We start from the raw sequence: 21,906 nt of genomic DNA on the forward strand, positions 1-21,906 counted from the left end.
GTAGTGTCATCGGTCCGTGTTCTGGTAGTTTGGTCGAATATTTAGTAACCTGTGACACTTTTAAAACTATTTGCACACTCATTTATTTACATCACAGTTGGTGCTGATTGCAGTTCTACAGCATGACACTGTAATATACAGAAAATGCTGCTACAGTTTTAGCTCAGAATCACAGTCAACTTCTTCCAGACTTTAAACTCTGCACACCACACCAACACAGAAAAACACAACCGCTAACATTTGTTCCCTTTCAAGTCCCTCACCCCCCAAAATACCTATAAAATACCATTTAAATAATCCCGAGAGGTGCTGAAGTTTCCTCCCAGCAGTGCAAAAGACATTCAAAGCAGTTAATTCAACAGAATGCATAAAAAGAGAGGCCGCTGCCTTCCGGCGGAGCAGTGATGGTTCGAATGTTAAAGATTTTCCAAAAGTTATTAAAACCATAACAGCCACAGAGTTTCAACAAACAGAGCCACAAATATAATTCAAGTACAATAGTAGACTTATGATTCAACACGTCTGGGTCAATGGGAAAAAAGTCATGAATAAAATTCAATCAGAAGCAAAGCAACAAGGGACATTAAAAAGTCAAGCTGTTAACAGACAGACGAGTGTTTGTTAATGATATTGCACACCTAATAATTTAAATACAACTCACTGATGAGTGATTATTTAGTAAGTGACGGACAGTATTTCCTCAGTGATAAACATAGAAATCAAGCAGCATTAGTAATAGATTTAAAGACGGCCTCCACAGCTGACCTATATGATTTATGTGCTTTGTATGGACGAGTACGAGGGTAACAGTAACGCTGTAGATGGTGAATATTTCGAGAAAAGATCAGGTGAACGCAGTCTGAGTGACAACTGGGTTCGACAAACAAGAGATTTCAGGGTCAAATAAATACTGAGGGATCCAGTGACTTTAAACATCCCACCTATCTGATGGCAATTAGCCAGTGCCCCGTTACCATGGCAGCTCAGAGCAGGTCAGGCAGGATGAGGCCTGGGGGTTTGGGCTCCACACAGTTAATCCAGAAGTTGGCACAGCTGGCGTGGTACTGGTGGCCCCCGTACAGCAGCTTGAAGTTGTCCGTCTCCGAGTTGAAAGCCTGATCGGGCGAAAGGGTGAAATATTAAGAGACAATAAACCCCTCAAGAGGACACCAAGAGGAGGAAATATACTCGCAGATGTGCGGGTATATTTATTTCCTCTTCTCCACCTACAGCATTAGTGGTATCAAGATTTAGTTTACGACGTAAGAATTGATTGTAGTTCATTTCAACCTGCCGTATTTGCTGTTGTCTGTGTTTCTTGTTTGTTTAAATATTAAAACAAAATATATATATATACTGTACTGTATATACTGTGCATTTTTATATTTAATAGTTTTTTACTGTTATTTTATTGCTTTCCTGTATCTATAAATGCTGCTGTAGCAAAATAAATGTCCCCTTGGGTATTAATAAAGTAACTACCTACCTACCTACCTATTACTGTGGCTCTGTGCTAATTTAGCACCTGTGTTCTTGAGACTCAGGGAAATGAGGAGTCTCCTAAAACAGCCTATATCGAGGGAACAACTGGTGTGAGCAGATGGATATCCAGGTGATTCGGTCAGATGGCGAGTACAGCCCGATGAAGATGCTAAATCCAGTTGGCAATTTCTGTTTCCGACTCAAAAACAAACATTTAATGATTCGTGTAAAAATCCCTTTGGTTTGAAAAGCTGCACAGTAGTTGGATTTCTTTCCCCGTTTCGCGCCGTCCTTTTGTCATTTACGCCAGCGTAAAATTAACCAGAATTACGCTTCGGAGGTAAGAATCACTCCTAAAACAGAGCTATGATTAATGTGCCTCTTAAAACTAGTTCAAACAATACGCATGAGGTGGAGTCAAAAAAGTGCCGAGTCTGTTCGTGCTGCGCGTTACCAGAGCTCAGTACAGCGATGTTCACCGAGCAGGGCGAGTTAGAACCTCTGAAGAACCAAGTATTCAAAGTTATGTTGCTTGATCAACATCAGCACCGGCGACGTGCATTTTTGTGCTTTTGTGGTTTCACCATGGACTTGAAACTTGAACAGACAAGCGCACGCGACATTTTTTTGTCAAATTTATGGGGAACAAATAAGGCTGTATATAAAAGTACGTACGCACGAGTCTGGAGGCAACACCTGCTGGGAAAAGTTTCTCATATGTTTAAAAAGACTGCATATAAAAATGACTTAATGGGTACAAATTTCTGTCTACGCAAGTGCGGTGCGCCCCACATAGCAACATGCTGTGAACGCCTCACTTCTCAACCTGACTGACTGGTTGCCAAGAATAAATACATCTAAAGATTGACAGAGATGGTTTGGAAGAAAGCTGCTGTGAAGTTAAAGCGAAGGATCCTCCATGCTGTGACACAGCTACGCTGTTCTATGTTCAAATTTGTGGAGGTCTCGGAGTGGTGGAATAAAAATAAAAAAAATATATACACAGCGTGACATTTAGAGACCTCAGACAAAGCTACTTTACAAAGCATCTCCTAACAGACAAAATATGCATTAAAGATTCCGTTTTCAGAGCTGTGATTAACACAAGTCAATTGTTTCCTTACAAAACGTAGTTCTAATACAATTTAAAAAAAAGATGTAATCTGGACTTCAAGATGACAAAGTTTTAGTCTGAAATCCTAAATAACCTCTTTTGAACACTGAAATGTATCTTCATGCTGATTTATCTCAATCAAGTGACAGAGGCATGAAGACAAGCTCGGCTTTAAGGCTGTATGTTTAATCAGATGAAGCCATGTCTGTAATTCTTATGGGAAATAAAAGGAAAATCGAGGAAAAAAAAAAAAATCTCTGAAAAATTTATGATTTAAAAAATAAATAAATCGAGACTAATTAGAGGGCGTGATTTACCAGCAGGATTAAACATGAGAGCAGACGAGAAATTGGTCAGGTGAGCTGAGAGTAACCCAACATATCTGCAAGATGGAGCTCCAACAGCTGAACAATTCCCAGTGAAGTTCCTCAGAGAACGTGTGATGTATTTCCATCTCTGCCTGTGGTCCTTTCGAGCCAATACGGCTCACTGCATTTACTCTCTTGGAGACTAAAGGAGAAGAGTTCCCACAGACCAACTGTTGGCTTCATAATATGATTTGATTTTCTGCCTGAATAACTTTTCCCGAACTGTCGCTGCTCAGAAAATGAAACGTGGCCATCTGACCGTCGCACGAGGGCTGCGGTGCACGTTGTCATTTCCACGGGGCCCAGCTGCAACGCTGTGTGTGTGTGTGTGTGTGTGTGTGTGTGTGTGTGTGTGTGTGAACTCAGGAGATGCTGATGTGTGTGATGTGCAGTTGAGGAGTTTGCATCCCTGGTGAAATAATGGAGCTGAAGCCGCAGAAAGGAATGAGTCATGTGCAGTGAATCATAGCCTCCCACACAGAAGCAGAGGGGAGCCGCATGCAGAAAAGCAACGGCCGCGCACAAAAAAAAAAAAAGAAGAAAACAACACAACACACCATTAAGTCAAATACATCTCCACCTGCCTGAGTGCACATTTCTACTTTTGGCATTTTCTCACACGTTCACATTTCTAAAGCAGAGCCATTTCCTTTCAGAGCTCTTTTGTGCCCTGGCCTACTTGTTTCAACAAACCTGCACTCAGGATTGCCGGACCTGAAAACGTTGGCGGGAGAGAAGAGTCCGAATGAAAGGGTGGTCGCACAAAGACTCGCTGTGATACTTCTTCCCTTCGCTTTCCCGCTCAAACTCTCGAGCTTTCTCTTCAGACTTCAGCTGCATGTCGGCGAACGGAGGATAATTTCACCTGCCTTTTATTTGAGCCTTTTGGACCGACAGCCACCGGTGACTCTACTCCCGAGAACAACAATGTTGTCCAGGCTCCTGAGCTGAAGCTGACGGATAAAACGGAGACTCATTCGCCGGCCCTTTGGAGCTGCGTGGAAATGTTAGCGATTCTACTTGGGCCACTATTTGTTTGGGTCATATGACAATCTGCTTTTCAAATGAGTCAAAAATAAATGAGGCATAATTACCCTCAACTTCCTGTCACTGTCTTTAGTCAATGCCTGTAAGCACAAGAGCAGTCAGAACGGTGAGGCATGTTCAAAGAAACCCCGTTTCAAACACTATAGAGACAAAGTTAATACCTTCGGGGCTCCTGCACACTTTCTATCTCAGAATTCAAGACGTTTTGGCCAGATTGATGTTAAGTATAAATTGCAGATCACAGCAGTTTGTCCACTTTTATCATTTATAGATGAATCTGGCCACCATTACTGCGATGGTAGTTCACTCCTAAACCAGTGTTTGCTCGTTAAGAAATATATCCTGTGGAGACTCATTATTATGTTAAAAATACAGTCATCAAATGTCATTCAAATAAAGGTTATAGTTTAAAAACTTCCACAAAAAAAATCTACTCCAGTTTTATCAGAGAGCTTTTATAGGCAGTGATGTTTTCAGCTGCTCCAACAACAAGATGACAGTTTGGTGAATAACAGAAGAGTAAAAGCATCCGTTTCATAAAATCCGTATCTATATCGGCCGATATCTGTATCGATGTGCAGATTGTCCAAAATAAACTGATTTGGAAACTTTTTTTTTTTTTACAGAACAAAACACAGAAAATGATACTTGGGATATTTTATAAATTGTTTTATTTTTACTTTTATAATCATTTATAAAATGATTATGAATAATTAATGCAGGGCTCAAACTAAATGAGATATTTGCCTTTCACGATGGCAACTATGTGAGATTAGGCCATAAATGTGATGTGAACTCTTGCCGTGACTTTGTCGGGAGAACAGCAACACTGCAAGTATGACCTGGACCAATCATTATTCACGTCCATGTGTGAGTTCCTGTGTCGTCGGGGAGGCTACGGAGGCACTATGTGTCGTCCAATTGGTCGACGAGAGGGAACGTGTTGTAGGATCTGTCAAACTATGCAGGTAAAAAAAAGTTTTTTTTTAAAATTCGGACACGCTCGACTTTGTCCTCGACGCTGCATCTTTTTTTTTTTTTTTTTACTTATGTCGACGTTCATGTTTCATCATAAAGGAACCATCTCTGCTACCACGGTAATGACAGAGGCACCAGATTCGTCTACATTTCATAAGAAAAGCATTCGTTACGGGACAAATCGGCCAGAAACTGCAGATTCACGTTCCTTCTTCTTTACCTTTAAACCTTTTCAGAGAGGCACTTCCTGTATCTGTGTAGGAGCCCTGCTGATGTTGACCATATTAAAGTGTGTTGGGACAGAGATGGGCAGCTTGACAGCAGATCCATATACTGAAATACTGAAGAGATGAAAAATTCACAGAACAAACTGCTGCTGTCAGAGCTCCACACATCCGACTTGATTATCAATCTGGAGGCTCTCCAGAAACCTGCATTAATATAAATAGCCAGAAATGCTAAATTATTCAACTTTAACTCATTTCCAGTGCTTCTCCCTATAATTGCCTAAATTAGCATCTATCGTTTGGAAGAGGAGCATCATTAGCTAAAAGATATCACTTAAGATGAAACTCATATCTGCCGCTGCCTTTGAGTGACACAGTGAGAAGAGACGAAGCTGCTGGCAGCCGCCCATCGCTGCCTCCTGACCTGAAGAGGAAACGAAGAAGACTTGGGAGTGCAGCGCCCCAGAAACACCGGTCCAACAGGAACGAGGTGAGGCTGACCATAGGGATTTTCACAGAATCATTTTAGAAAACGGATTCAAAGCATGAATTGAACAGGAGCCGCTGAGCTCATCTGTTGTCGAGCATACTTCACGTTTCTTTGTTGCCACATCAACATCTCCGCCGCGCTGTACCTCTGATTGAAAAACAAACCAGCACCTTTCCATTGAAGGACAATGCAACAATCAGTGCTGTCTGGTGGAGCCAGAGCTGCTCTTTCACTTCATTATGCTCAAAGGAGATGCTATTTTCCACTTGGCTTTTATGTATCCTCACCAGTGTGGCTCTGCCAAAAATATAATTAAAAGATGGGTGTATTAATCTCATGCTAGTGGCACAGAGTCAAAATAAAACTGCATTAATTTCAGGCTGCCTCCCTGCACATGGGAGTGAGAGGTGAGAGAGTGTGTGTTGGAGTGTGCAGGTCTATTATTACTCCCTGCTTATGACTTATGTGTAAGCCACATCTGCTGCTTGTTGCCTAGGTGCCTCTCAGTCGGCCGCATCTCGCCTGCTCCATCCATCTGGATGTGGCTGAGCAGCCGAGCGATCGCAGGCAACAATCAACGGCACCATCCCGTCCCCCTTAAAAACGCACAGTCCAGGAGTACCGTTAACGGCCCACGGTGAGGAAAATAACAGCCAACGGAGGCCAGGAGGAAGATGTAGAGTCACTGTACAGTTATTAGAAACACCGGTGGCTGTTAGCAGAGAGGGGCGAGATGAGCCATGTCCCCGAGATGGAGGTGACGGAAGAGAAAATGAAACCCTTCCAAGAGAAAGTAACGACCCCCGTGACCTTGAAGAACCAAACCCAGAGTGGAAAAAAAAAAATCACACCCTGAGGTGCCAAAGTGACAACTCACCTCTCTCTCACTTATTTCTGGAGCGCACATCGTTATCCTTCCACAACCTCTCGGTCATATTTAAATCCTAAAGAGTGACTGATCAATCTCAGCTTAGCAACTGTAACCAGGCACAGCAGGCCTATCAAGGTTCGACTTTCTTCTCATCGCGGGGCGTTATTACGACACAGATCTGGCATATTAAAGAGATCGATAGAGTGTGATCTGAAAGAGGAAAGAACTGATTAAATATTTTTAAATAAAGTAAGATGCGAGTTTTATTAAGAATTTAACAGGTAAATCTGCCTGTTTCTATCTGCATCATCTCTCTACATCCCGATTGAAAACATATTTATTCTCACCCAATTTGTAATTTTATTTTGAACAGTATTAATGACTGCTCATGTTTACACTAAGGTGTTGTATATTATCTTATGTCTTAATTTTTGTTTTAAATAAAACAAATTTTGGCTGGTTTTAATTCAATCCGATGTGTTTTAATTCTGTCTAACGTATGATGTGCACTCTTTACAAATAAACTGACCTGATTTAAGTGCCCTGCGAGAAGGAAAAACTTGACAGGCCTAGCAGCAGTGCCAAAAGTGGGCGGAGCCTAATTTCTATCTGACGCTTTCTGCGTTTTTAATGTTTTGTTGCGTGTCCCAGCAGAAAACTGTTGTTTTTCTGTAAGAGAAGAGCAGTGGAGAGGAGTGAATGCTGTCACTTGGGCTCGTCGGTGAGAGCCCCCCCGCCCCCGAGGTCACCAGTGGGAAAGAGAGAAATGAGGTTTGGATGACAGTTGACTGTCACATACTCTTTTAAACAGACGTCCAATAGAGCTTTCTTCTTTGTTCTGCAAAATGTTTCAGAGTCAAAGAATTGTCAGTTGTTACCCGCCGTGTTGGACCACATTATTAATGTAAAAATGCATCCACTAACAGTCACTGCGTGTGTGTGTGTGTGTGTGTGTGTGTGTGTGTGTGTGTACAAACCTTGCTGCGAGCGTCGACGTTGAGCAGACAAACCCCACAAGCCAACTCCTTTGCATTCTTGATGCCGTGCCTCAGAATACAGGAGGAGAAATCTAGAGAGCTTTCATCAGGCTGCGCACGCACACGCACACGCACACGCACACACACACACACACCAAGAAAACCACACAAACACATTTTACATCTTGCTGCAGGCTATTTCTATTCTTATAATAACGGCAGTGACAAGTCTGCTTACAGTAAATATCTCAGAGCATCACCAACTTCTAATTAAGACTTTGCATGACTTTGACGACGGGGACCAAATAAAATGGAAAAAATTAAAAATGCCATTTATATCTTTCTCCTTTTAAAACAAAAATCTGCCTGCATCCTTTAATTAAACAGTTGTTGCATTTTGTTTCTATCGCCTTCCTCGAGGTACCGAGTGAGTTTTATCTTCTAAAAAAACAGTGTTCCTCCTCTGCAGGCTCTGCGAGTGAGGACGGCCCTCCTCCTCTCGCTTTCAGACGCTAGCAGACAGCTGAACAAATAAATCTATAGTCCTTTTCATCCCTGTCAATCCGAACACCGGCCGACAAAAAGACTCCAGCTGCGTCACATGCAAATCAATGCGTCATTGATTTTAACTTAATGGATACACAATACCGGATTCACCTCCACTTCATCATGCTGTTGGCAGAAGTTGTCCAGTGAATTACCCCTCGATGCTCTATTATCATGTGTATTTATGTCGCTGTACTTGAACACGTCGGTGGTTATAACAGGAGGCAGCTGTGTGTTACTTCTGTATCTGTGCTCCGGCTGGTTGAAGTGTCTGAGTGTCTTACAGCGAGCTTGGCCAGCGACATGAAGCCGATGAGGTTGTTCCACACGCGGCTGATGTTCTTCAGCAGCTGCTGCAGCTTCTCGGAGCAAACTGCGGTGGCCTTGATGCCCAGCTCCACACGCCTGGTGACGCGGTACACTTCCACCACACCTGACAGACAAAGCACACGAGCACACGCGTCACGAAAATACACCTTTTGTTGCACTTTTTGCGTTTCATTTTCAAGAGGCGGACTGTGTCGAGTGCTTCAACTGTGACATGTTTGCCTCTCGTTAAAAGCAGAGAGAAACAATGAGGGAGCAGGATCTTGTCAGACCAGGCAGAGATAAGCCATCACACCGGACTCGTTGTAATCTCGTCCCCTTCGTGTCCTTCAGAGGGTGTCAGGCCACACACGGGCTCCTCTAGCAGGCTCACACTTCACCGCTCGTCCTCATTTATCAACGTGTCCATGCATAGAACGTGATTTATCAATATTTCCTGGTGTGTGTGTGTGTGTGTGTGTGTGTGTGTGTGTGTGTGTGTGTGTGTGTGTGTGTGTGTGTGTGTGTGTGTGTGTGTGTGTGTGTGTGTGTGTGAGAGAGTGTGTACATTCTGACCATGTGTCTGCAGACTTCCCCTCATGGAGAAGGTAGTTACGCCGAGACGTACTGTGATTGAAATCGTGGAGATGAGGCGAAGAAGGCCGAGGAGACCGTTCTGGGCGACAACGCAGTGATGTTTATTGGCAGCAGCTCGATCGAGGAGAGACGACACAAGGTGTGGTCGTGCCCGGATGCTAAACCTCTCTGTTGGTACTCTCACAAAGGCTCAACGATAAGGAACACATTGGTTATCTTATATTATCTTATTGCTTCTGTATGCTGCTGTAGCGGGAAAAAAAAATTCCTCTCGGGGATTAATAAAGTAACTACCTAACCTAACCTAACCTTAAGATAAGGATAACAATGTGTCTTTGGCTGAATACTGTCAGATAGAGAGTTAAGACTGGTTGTCTCCAGTGTGGCCATAATCAACACTTATCATGATAGTTAGTTCCTGGGGTCGGGGTGTCTTTTCACCAGAGAATCAGAGGAGTCTCACAGTATGTCAGGTCTAAACAATAGAATATCCTTGACACTTACCAAACACACGCTCACTCCAAACCACTCATCATAATTGTTCATTATAGAAGCACAATTCAGGTTTTATCTCTGAATGTAGAGTGATTTGTCCACTTTTGGCAGTCGAGATGCAAAGCACTTTGCGAACCTCTAAAATATAAAAGGCAATATATAATGACACGCCATTTACAGATTGTTAGAAATAATATAGACAAAGGCATTTGTCAGTCCACGTGAAAAAAGGTAAAAAGGTGCTTTATAATTATAAAACCATTTCCCATGTACAGGCTGCCAGGAACAATGGAGACTATGGCGCACTCTATCTGCGTGGTGTGTGTGTGTGTGTGTGTGTGTGTGTGTGTGTGTGTGTGTGTGTGTGTGTGTGTGTGTGTGTGTGTGTGTGTGTGTGTGTGTGTGTTGCCGCGTGGCATCATCTAGTTTTACAGATGGTCAAAAACAAAGAGAAACTTAATGATTCAGTTGTAGAACCTGCAGCTAGCTAGCTAGCTAGCTCTCTCTCTCTCACACACACACACACACACACACACACACACACACACACACACACACACACACACACACACACACACACACACACACACACACACACACACACAACCAAGACGCGGCTGAGCTGCACTTGACGGGTAACGTACACACCAGGCAGGCAGTGTGTTCCAGGCCGAAGGCTGAACTTGCCTCACTGGAGGAAGAAAAGAAACTGCCACGACACACAGAGCACATTTTGAAGGAGAGCAGGTGATGAGTGATCTTCCATCAACTCGCATTCGCACATTCTGGAGATGCCAAAATAGAACTTTTAGATTTCATGCACAAGCCTGCAGATCACAATAAAAGTTACCTCAGTAAAGAGGAGAGCTTATAAAGTCCATACTCATGCACACACTCGTTTCGCTGCTGTCTAGGCTGATTGGTATATACACACATATATATATATATTCACGCAGTGATTTTGAGTCAGGTTTGCACTAGGCTAAGACAACAGTAACCGTTGAATAAAATTACATTTTTCAGTTCTGTTAATATGACGAATAGGCGGTACAACTCCAAAATGATGACGGCTGATTAAATAGAAGAGTTTCTTTGTGGTGGTGGTGCCTCCTTTGTGCTTTGTGGCAGGTATCCCCTTCAGGAATGATTCCTGTCAGGGAAGGCTTACCAATTGTTAAAGCAATTCGTTTCATATTTAAGGGAAGTGGTTTCCCATACATGTTGGATTTGGGGTGTTTGAATGAGCCACATGAAATACTCCTGATTTATCATTGACGACTGCACAGCTGTGCGTGCAAACACACGAAAAACACGTGATTTTCTTGAGCACACTGACGTCTTTCGACGTCCTTAAATAAATAAATAAATAAGGCCCCTGGTGTGTTTATAGTGGTGTGTGTGCTTCCTCACCCAGCAGGTACTCCATCCCCTGAGCAGACTGGATGACCTCAGTGCAGACGGTCGAGCTGCTGATGCCGTTCAGGGTGTTGTTGGCTTTGGTGATGACCTTCATGTGGAGAGACAGAAGCCGGCGTTACATCCTACACACGGTTTTCGTTCATCGTAATCATCACTAGCGTAGAAACATGCGGCCGGCATTTTGACATACGGCACAATTCTCACGCTTGCCAAGGAGTGTCTGTCTTTTTGACAAGTCCTGATGAAAATTTTGAGAGAAAAAAATTGGTGCCAAGAGATAACCGCCCACTTTTTCTGGCACTGACACGTCGTGTTGACAGTTTGAATGAGAAAACTCTTGCACACACCCTCACTTTCTGCTGGAATATTCAATTAAATGCCTCCCCCCGCGAGTGTAAAATCACCATGTAGCATGGTCCCAATAAACTTTACAGACAAAAGAAAACCGCCAAAACAAAATAAAAAATATCTAGGAGGAATAGAGAAGAATGTAAGCAAACAATAAAAACAGTCAGAGATCAACAACTAAAGTGTTTCCATTCCTTTATGCTGAGTAGACATTGTTGTTATGCAGTGGAAGTGTGGTGAGAGACCAACAACATAAAAACAAGTTACAAAAAAATGGATACCTTAGATAGAATGGATATTCATCTCTGACATCTTGAATATTTAAAGTGCCAAACCAAACAAAACCCAACATTAATAAACATTTCAGCAATAAGCAAGACAGTTTATTGTAATTGTGTGTTGTGCAGCTTTCCCATTTTTTGGAGATACTTAAAAAACTCCAAATCCTCAAGATATATTTGCTGGGGGAAAAACATTTTTTTATGGCAAGGCATACGTGATAAGAAAAAAGTCCTTGTTAGAAAACATTTCAGTCCCTTTTGGTTATCTTAATTGTTCAACTCCATTTGTTCAGCCTCTCACAATTTAGTCTCGCCATGGGATGAGATTGGACACAAGACAAAGCAAATACAAACCTCCAGAGCGCTTTCCAGACACCTCTGCCACTCGTATGCGTAGCGCTCGCTCTCCTGCAACAACACAGCACCAGATTATCTCAAACGAACACAAAGGCAAAACAGAAGCAACAGAGGAACGTTTTTCTACTTTTTTTTTTTTTTTGGAGGTGGGGGCGCTCCTCACCTCCACCTCCCCCGTCAGGTCCCTGTACTTGTCCCTGATGACGGGCAGGGCGGGCTTCTCACTCAGGGTGTTGGATCGGTCTCTGAAGGGCAGCTCTGGAGCCGGAGACGGCGGCGAACGCCCGATCTCCTTCTCCCCCAGGCTGTGGCTGCGTTTGTGGGAGCCTGAGGAACCGACAGGAGAGAAGATGGAGATGAAGAACCACAAAGACATGTATAAAGCCTTTTGTGTTGTTTTTAGTCAATTCAGCAACTCAAATTAGTGATGGCTTAATTTGAGATATGCACCTGTTTGTTTGCCATTTTTATACTTCCACTCTGTTGTGGCTAATTCCTCCCAGACAGGGACGGCGTGAGTAAATACTTAATGCGTGACAAACAATAATTACGAACAAAACAAGAGGCATAAACACGCAGATATGAATTATTCATTGCGAATAAACAGACGGACAAATTCTGGCAAGATACTACAATAAACAGCCGCAAACACATGCTGAGCCCAGACTATTCCAGTGGGGCTGGCAGTCAGTGCGTGCGCGTGTGCGTGACGGTCATCCAGACAGAGGTATTCAACCCCCAACAGAGACGTGCGCCATCTTACCCACAGCCACTCACACAACCTCGTCATGATCAGATTACTGTTCCACGGGACGAAGAGGAGTTAGTGAAGCACTTCTCTTCACGCAAATGAACTCCAGCACGGGGAGATGAATCTATGTGGCTTTTATCACAGTGAAGGAAAGTGTAATCATTGATCTGTGGGCCACAACACCAGCAAACAGCAGTTAAAAAAAATAAAAATGAACAGCCTTTAAGTGGATATGGTTCATTTCTGCTCATGGATTTGTTTGTCGGCTAATCCATCTCAGCAGTCGGTGCCATCGGAGCAGAGCTGTCATCTCAACACTACCATCTAATGTCTGACGGCTTCATTACAGAGCTGGTGGGCCCAGTGTGTGGGGGAGAGGTGGGAGAGGATGGCTCAAGGACCTGGACAGTTGTCACTAGTTTGATCATACACATGTAACCTCGGACATTAAGATCTTATTTTAGAGCTGAAACCATCTTTAATTAAGTGGTTAGTCGGCAACATTACAGATGATTTGTTGGAAAAAAAGATGCACAAAATCAATTATTGGCGGCTTGTCTTATGTGAAGATTTTCTGATTTTCTGTTTAATATCAGAGCTAATTGAAATCATTTGGATTCAGACAGTTTGTCAGACAAATAAATCAACATGACAGGCATATGTTATGTTATACACGTTTTATAAACGGGTAATTTGGAGCTGCTTATGATGTTTATAATCATTAGATAATAAACATCTGATTATCTTATTGATTAATCGGTTGATAATCTCATAAAATGGTGAAAAACGCCAATCAAATGTTCTCTGAAACTCATGTTATGTCTTCAAATGTTCAAAACCGAAAGACATTCAGTTAACGAGCAGCGAGACAGCAGAACAGAGCAGAATGAGAAAGGCAGGAAAATAAAAACATTTGAGAAGCCGGAAGCACATTTGCAAATAGTTGCAGAGTAACTGCTATGGATTAATCGACGAGTCAGCGCTCACATGTAGTCGGATCAACATGAAGACTCACCTTGAACAGACAAGTCAAACGTTGCCAGCTCGCTCTTGATCATCTCCTCGCTGGACTTGACTTTGGCCTGAGCGCTGGCTTTCAGGAAGTCCGACTTGCCGAACTTCGGCTTGTCGCCCTGGAAGGCGGCGAACTCATCCGAGGCCTCGCTTTGGTTTCCCTCCGAGCCGGCCTCGGCGGTGGCAGCGGGCGAGTCGGACTTCTCGGAAACAGTACTGGCGAAGTCTCCGAAGTCGTCCTCGTCGTCTCCGCCGCCGTGCTCCCCGGGGCCGAAGTCAGCGAAGGCTTCGAACTTGTCATCTGCAGACGAGCCGTCCTCGGCAGCGAAGGAGGCGGTGAACTTGGCTACCGAGCTACTCGTGACGTTCTCGGTGCTGCCGAAGGTCAGATCCTTCCTCTGTGTCGGGACTAAAGAGGGAAGAGAAGCTCCTTCCAAGCCCGGCGGCTTTCTGGTCTCACCGGGCAGACTTTCCTCCCGGTCAGACCAGTCATAACTGGCCAAGGTGCTCAGGCCCGACGTCCCAAAGGGGTCAAATTTCATGTCGTCTCCCTCTGTAATGACAACACAGACATACCGGTGGTTCCCAGGAATAGCACAGACGCTGTCATGATAGGGGGGAGATGAATGAGCCTAGACGGGGACGGGGACGGGGGGGGACTGAGACTTCTGCTGGATTATTAGTATGTCGCTTATCTACAGTTCGAGTGATGTCTCTTCTCTTCTAGTGGCAGTCAGGTCTTTTAAAGATTTTAAAGGGCCAGTTCACCCACATAACAAAACATTTTTCTCACCTCACTCTAGTAATCCCCAGCAGGTAGATAGCCTTTTGTTTTTATTTAAATGTTGTTTTTTTTAAAACGTCTTGTTTTCATGGTGATCACACAATTTTAAAGAAAATACACAGAAACATTTGGACCGTAGAGTAGAACAGCAGTACGGGAATCTGAAATTTTGCGAGCACACCGACGTACTGTCGTCATCACCTCCGTCTTCCCTGTACTTGAAACCGATTGGTTGCGTCTGATGTTGCCGTGTTTTCAGTTGCGTTGGTGGCGTTTTACGTTTGAAAGGAGAAAAAAAAAAAAAAAAAAAATCTATGAACAGATTAATTTTTTTTGCCACTCTACAATTATTCTCATGGCTTTACTACGAGCACTTATTTTCCTCTCAGAAAATAAGACACAAGTTTCAGCATTTTATGTGGTTTTTTTTCCAAGTTGACGTTTTGTTTGCCCATCGGACCAAATTACAACTAAGGCTCATTTGTGCTTCTCTTCTGGCTCTTTTTCTTCCTCTATCGTTTAATGGGTGACGATAGCATGCCTCGCTGTGATTGATCTAAAAGTCCCAAAAAGTGCAAATGAACCGAACCATACTGCAGTTTGACCTGGACCGAGACCACCTCCTTCGGTCGGACCAAATCTGTGTCCCTTGCGCTGGATCGTGATCGGAGGCTGTTTTGGTTTGAACCAAAGAAAGAAGGCGAGAAAGCAACCTAAGAAGACCCTCCTTTGTAGGGTTTTTGGAGTATCCTGACTATTGTTTTGGGGATTTTTAAATCTCGCAAGCACCACAAATGAAATTCCCTTTGCCGCCATTGCACTCGGAAGGAGGCCACAATCTCACAAATATCTCCCAATCTGTACAGATACAGCTAAAACTATTTCTGTGACAAGATACCATTTAAATGTAAGCAGTATATATATATATATATATATATATATGATATGTGATTGCGGGTATATTTAAAAAAAACAATTCTACATATTTCAAGTGAAAATTATGTGTTGGAGGGTCCATTCACAATACATATGATCCTCTTCTAGCAATGCAGCATAGGGGATGCATTCATAAAAAAAATAAAAAAAAATAATATATATATATATATATATATATATATATATGTATATATTTTTTAAATAAAAATATATATATATTTATATTTTTTAATGAATGCATAAAATTATATTTTTTTTCTTTATAAAAAAATAAATATATATATTTATATATTTATATATATATTTTTATGAATGCATCCCCTATGCTGCATTGCTAGAAGAGGATCATATGTATTGTGAATGGACGCTGATCACACATCAGATTTCTGTACATTTATGATCCTGACATTAAACCTCCCGACTACGTTGAAGTAATACATCCTCCTTTTCCTGTTTAAACGATCTCTAGCAGCGTTTATGTCCGAGGTAAATCATGTTTATGCTGCTTCTTTTTTTTTTCTGTGGATGATTCCTCTTCCCTGGCAACACGACAACACTCGCTGCTTTCACTGGTGACAAACAGCTGTGCTCACAATAATCACAGCTGATCTCTATATACTAAATGCAACCTGAAGGATTTTGTCTCAAGGCGGATGCTCTTAGGACATCAATAAAAGAGCGTTGATGTCACTACATCTGCTCCATTTGTCGCGCTGCGTTTTGATCGCTTTCTTTATCACTAATACTGACTGACAGCTGTACGGCTTGCACACATTTGTCAACACATTAGCATTCAGGTTGCTTTCACACCCTCACAAACACAAATTCACCTTGCTGATGCCTTCCTATTTGCATGACAGAACCCTCAGATAGAAAAAGCAATTTGTGAAATTGACAAGGATCTAGCGGTGAGCGCCTCGTATCGTTAGACCACGTTACGCCTCTCAAGAAAGAAAGGAGAAAACAAGACGGTACGCGTTTCAGCAATACCAACAGTAATATTTATTACGACAACATGAGTAGAGAGAAAGAGAGAAAGGTCACAAAGTACTGTGAAAGAGGTCTATCGTTACAAGAGGTTTGTCAAACTAACATTTGTAAAATTAGATTTCAGTCATTTGGAATACAAGGGCATGCAGAGTCAGGAGAGAAGGAAGAAAACAAACAGCGAGAAGGTAAAACAAAGATAATCCGAGGAGGATATAGAAGCAGAAACCAGAATGAGAAGGCACATTCACAGACTAGAATCAGTTATTCTGGGGAGATGACAAACTTTGTTTTTACTATAAGGATGTAAAGCAACAGATGTTTTTTTTTTTTTTTTTTTTCCGGAAAAGATTTCGAATACAGAACACTTGGAAAGCCAGGTTGAAAAGATAATTCAAAGAACAAGGCAGGAAGCATGAACCCTTTGAGGACCTGAGCAGAAAAAGTGGGAGAGCAACCCAAAAATCAACACTTTTAGGTTTAAGAAGGGAAAGTGTAACCTCGACTTTAGGAGCAGAGAGGACTTCATATAGCCACAAATTAAAAAGGTTGCTATCTTTATACATTTAGGCAATTTTAAAATAGGATAATAAATAAATAAATAAATAAATAAGAGGAAGAGATCATGATATCTGCATTAATCTGCTTGTAAACATGTGAAGTGATCAAGCACTCAAAGGGTTACAGAAAACAAGGAGGGCCATCCTTACACCTGACATCCCAAAAAGGGGCCTTAGTTACATCCAATCACAGATGCAGGAACAGATTTAAAGAGACAGTATCCTTTTCCTCTCGCTACAGTGATTGTTTGTCAAAGCAGGCTGATGTGCACTAACTCTTGCGATCCCTTAAATAAAATCACGTCATTGTTTACTGGAGACATCGATGTTTAGATCCACGCTAACCTAAAATACTGTAATCTCACTAAATACTGTCGGCTACATTTAATTTACACAGTTGGCAAATCACAACGAGATCCAGGAGTCTTTCTAGTCTCGAAATAAGAGTTCATATTCCTGTAAGAAAAATACACTATTAAATCTGTATGTATACATTTTTCCTTTGATAAAAACAACTTGCAATACTGTTATGCATAAAATGCTTATTTTGTCTTATGTTCTTGTCAATTTCACAAATTGAAACGGCAGGCACACTGCAGCAAAAAGCAAGGCAGGAAGGGTAATACTAAACTTCGTCATGTTCTCAGAGAACCAGACTGTAGAGAGCCACACGTGATAAATTCATGCTGCTGTATCACAGATGATAAAAAGTAAAAATTCGGATTCCTTTTGTAGATCCAAAAGGAACCTCACAAAAGAAATACTGTCTCTTTAAGATTACATACATGTCCAGAAACACAGTGCGAGGCATGGTGAGGTGCTCAAACCGCTCGACCTGCTACACTTTGACAACAGGTTTCGTCCCGAACCTCTCCAAGTACAAGAATAAGTAAGAGTGAAAGGGAAACCGCTGTTACAGTAGCATAGAAGTTTCTCAGGAATGTATGGATGTTAAAGCGGGCTCGTGGTTGCCCGATCAGCAGCCTGACTGTCTCGCTGCAGCTCCGTGGACTGTTCCTTTGCTCTCAGTATTGTTTGGGTTCAAACCAAAAATCCGACCGCTGCACAGAAACTGAAATAAGGCAATGGGGATGTTTACATTTATGGTCTCCTCTAGTCCAGGGAAAAATGAGCGATTCCTCGGATGAAATGTACGTGTTGATTATTAACCGATATGTGGAAATGTGCATGACTGTTGTCAGATGAAGACTTTTTCCACTTTCTCTACCTGCGGAAAAGTGTCTGAGCTTTCAGAAAAAACAAAAACCGCAAATGTTTGAATTGCAAAGCCTTCACCTGACAACGACCACATGCCGTCACCAAAGAATGGTCTGGAACGTTTGCTGTGGAAGGTGAGATGCTCGATGAATAAATGATGAGCAGTGGAGAGAGGAGGGGGAAAGAGAGCTGACATGTACACCACCTGATTATTAAGGAAACCGGGTGGATTTCCTTTTGATGAATGACCCAATAACAACTTTTAGGTAAACTTTAACTCCAGTTTCTTGGACGTGAGGTAGGAGAGAAAAAGCCTATTATTGAAACGTCTCAACATTAGAGGGCCATTTAATCCAAATATTACTGCATGGCTAGTCTGAAAATACTGCAGGGTAATACACTAACTAACAGACACGAAGAGGCCAAAAGCATGCACTCACATTCAAGCACTCGGGTCTGAAATTTGCAGTGCAAACAGTTATAATGCGCCTAATTGTGAGACAATTCACTATATCTGTTTCCACTTTAATGCATGCAAAACTTCCCCTATTACCGGTGACATTTCATTCCCGGCTAATCAAAATTATACTATCTGGTGGGCTTTCAGCACACAACGCTTAAAAGGGTGAAGGATGGCTGACAGATAATGCCTTTGGTTAAACTGCAGTCTGCTGTGCGGAAACCTGTGGAGGAGCATCACCGTTAACTCCCTCCTGTACTCATCCGCATTCTGAACCTCGTTTGTGTTGCTCGACACGTCGACAACACACGCGCGCACACGCTAAAGGTACACCGAAGGGAAGGGCGACCAACAGGAAGCTTATCCGAGTCGCACCGACGGCAGCCGGGGAGCGAGTCTGTGGACTCTGACTGCCAACGCATCAGAACCAGGCACTCATCATTTATAAATAAAAGAGACATACGGGCCAGGAACTCTCTGTCAAGTGCAGGTGAAGAAGACGGGAGAAAGAAACTAAGGATATAAATAAATAAATAAATAAATAAAATAAATAAATAAATAAAGTATGTTGAGATGAATGATGAAATGTGGGATGAAAAATATGATGCGTTTTGAATCTGATATGTTATTCAGGTATTTTTATGTCTGACTACAGTGTTGGAGCAGATTCATTTCCATGAGGACCTCATTACTTTGCCCTTTGACACTTTATTTTGTGGTCACCGGTGGCCACTGAGGAGGAGAGGCTGGCTGGCCTTGGAATAAATACTGTGTGTGACTGTGCTGAGCCTCACCAGAGCAGACGCACTAGTTCCTCACCTGTAGCGGGGGGCTGGTGGGCCGAGAGACCCGGCAAATCCAGAGAGCTGTCTGACATCACGTGCTTCAGGTCTCCGCCCATGTCCGACAGCTTCATGTCCAGCTGCACTGACAGCGCGTCCTCGGAGTCGTCCTTTCCCACGCTGCTCCCGCCGAGGGACGGCAGGTCGAGGGACTTGACGGAGGCCGAGTCTTCCTTGGCCTGTTTGAAAGCGGCCACCTTGTCCACCAGAGTCTTTTCTGAAGCCCCGAGCGCCGTGCAAAACTTCGAGGACTGAAAGTCTGCAAAGTCGTCCGTGTCGCTCCTGAGAGACGAGAAGGAGCCGCCGCCGCTCTCCTTGGTGTCATCGTAGGCGAGGCCTCCCTCCAGAGACAGCTGCTTGAATACGTCATACTTGTCTGAGCTCTGCTGAGGCCGCTGCTGGCCGGAGGTCTCCCCTTGGACCCCCGCGCTGCTCTCGCCTTTCGGCTCTCCACCAGAACTGCCAAACGCCATGAAGTCTGCAAAGTCATCCTGAGGCGCTGCTGCAGCTCCTCCTCCTGCTGCTGCTGCTGAAGCTTGTGGTCTATCAGAGGAGGAGCCAAAAAGGGCAAAGTCACCAAATTCATCCGCACCTCCTCCTGGAGGTTTGGCTCCACCGGGCAGGAGCACTAGAGAGGGGGGCACGGACACGGAGGGGAATGTGCTGGGTTTGGTCTCAGTGGGGGCGGGAACAGACGGAGCTATAGAGGAGAAAAGGTCCAGGTCGGCCATGTTGAGGGGGTTTTTGGGCTGAGAAAGACACACTGCTGGCTGTTGCTGCGGAAGTTGTTGGAGAGACTGAGAGTTTGGGAAAGCAGAGGGGAAGGCAGGTTGAAAGATCTTGGCCTGATCTGATGGGTCTAGTGGGGAGACGCTGTCTGCGGTTTTAAAGTCTGTGAAGCCATCATCAGCGCTGACAGACTTGAAATCTGCAAATCCTTCTCCTGTGAAGCAAAGAGAGGAATTTAAGATCAGAAAAAGACAGAGCAGAGAGACATAATGGGACAGTGACATGAGATGAAAAATTCTCAACTGCAACAGCCACAATTCAGTCATTTCACAATCCTGCAAGACAGCTGGATTACTAGTATTTCTGCACCATTGTGAAGGGTCTTCTCGGTTCTCAGATAAACTGTGAGCTGCAGAGCGTTCGGACAAGAGCACACTTCACTGCACAAAAAACTCAAGTCATCTAAAGACTCATACATCCCCACCACCATGCAATGAAAGTCATTCGGCAGAAAAGTCCTTCAGAACAGGTTATTTTGTGTCTTTATGTCCGGAAATCCTAAAAAACAATTTTTTTTTGAAGTGTCAAATGTCTTAAACTAATTAGAAATAGGGAGATACCGTGAAAATGTACTTTGTACTACCTGTGTTTATCACAGAAATGAATGTCAGTTGCAAATGTACGAGGTCTTCTTTTGGGACAGTCCGGAAAATGACATGAAAACACAATTTACTGACATGACAGAAAGGTTTGGAAAAGATGGATCTGATGACACGAGGACATAATCAGTCATATCGACTATAAACACTAATTTACTTAATAAAAAGGTAAGAAAAACAGCCAGACCTATCTACTATATCATGTTTACACGTCACTTTAAATGTATCTGATAAGGTCCATCTGAGTAGACCCAATGTTCACTAAAATTTAAGTTTTTCTAATTTGTAAATATTAGATTCAAAGATTTGATTAGTATAATATCAAATCCAACATTTTTGAAGTAGTTTTCACCGCCTGTACTGTAATATTAAATTTCTAAAAAAATTTTCTTCCACATTATCATTCACATCACAACTCTGTTCCAGACTGAAGTACATCATCCGCAAGGTACTTTAACACTCAGAAAAAATGTGCGGCGAATCCAAATGACATGGTTCTTACAGGTAATTTTACATAAGGAAAACGACTACACTGTTTTGGGAGCACTAAGAAGCCACAACACGCTGGCCCACACTTCAAGCTTTATCTGTCATAACAAGAAGTGGATCGAGTGTTGAGATCTGCCTGCATATACAGATTTCTGAGGAGAAAATAAAAAATAAAAAGATATCCTCAAGAACGGCACACTTCCAAGGCACAGATCACCGCACCTTGTCCAGATACGTACACCACAAGGTAACAAGTGTGGAAGCACTTTAATCTCAAGAGTCAATAGTGAAAGAAATGTCTCATTAAAATGCGTATTTATTGCACTGAGAACACGTACAGTGTGCTATAAAAACGTCTGTATCTTTTTGTCGCAGGATGTTGCAACATGACACTGAAAATAAAGCACACAGAGAAAAGTCAGAGAGCAATCTCGGGTTTCAGCAGTTGTTGATCCACCGTGGTATAATATATGCATGGCCTGAAATAGAGAATCTGTTCACACCGCCGGTGTACGGTGGAAGAGAGATAACTAATGGGCTCATTAAGGAGACGGAGCCTGACAATGCGAAAGAA

The 21,906-nt window shown here is 42.9% G+C and overlaps 1 protein-coding gene across 1 annotated transcript in view; it reads right to left on the bottom strand.

Annotated features, from left to right (window-relative positions):
- Positions 1-942: 942 nt before the first annotated feature.
- synrg (synergin, gamma) overlaps positions 943-21,906 on the bottom strand; it is a 39,067-nt gene continuing 18,103 nt past the window's right edge. Inside the window, 8 exon segments of the mRNA XM_069712336.1 lie at positions 943-1,115; positions 7,555-7,665; positions 8,385-8,533; positions 10,909-11,005; positions 11,901-11,954; positions 12,067-12,230; positions 13,670-14,221; positions 19,433-20,398. Of these exon segments, the coding sequence (XP_069568437.1) occupies positions 984-1,115; positions 7,555-7,665; positions 8,385-8,533; positions 10,909-11,005; positions 11,901-11,954; positions 12,067-12,230; positions 13,670-14,221; positions 19,433-20,398 (2,225 nt within the window). The 3' untranslated portion in view covers positions 943-983.

Source organism: Brachyistius frenatus, unplaced genomic scaffold (assembly GCF_029030835.1).
Source record: "Brachyistius frenatus isolate BFR_SWC_R1_liver_20210118 unplaced genomic scaffold, ASM2903083v1 Contig_109, whole genome shotgun sequence".
Lineage (NCBI taxonomy): Eukaryota > Metazoa > Chordata > Actinopteri > Embiotocidae > Brachyistius > Brachyistius frenatus.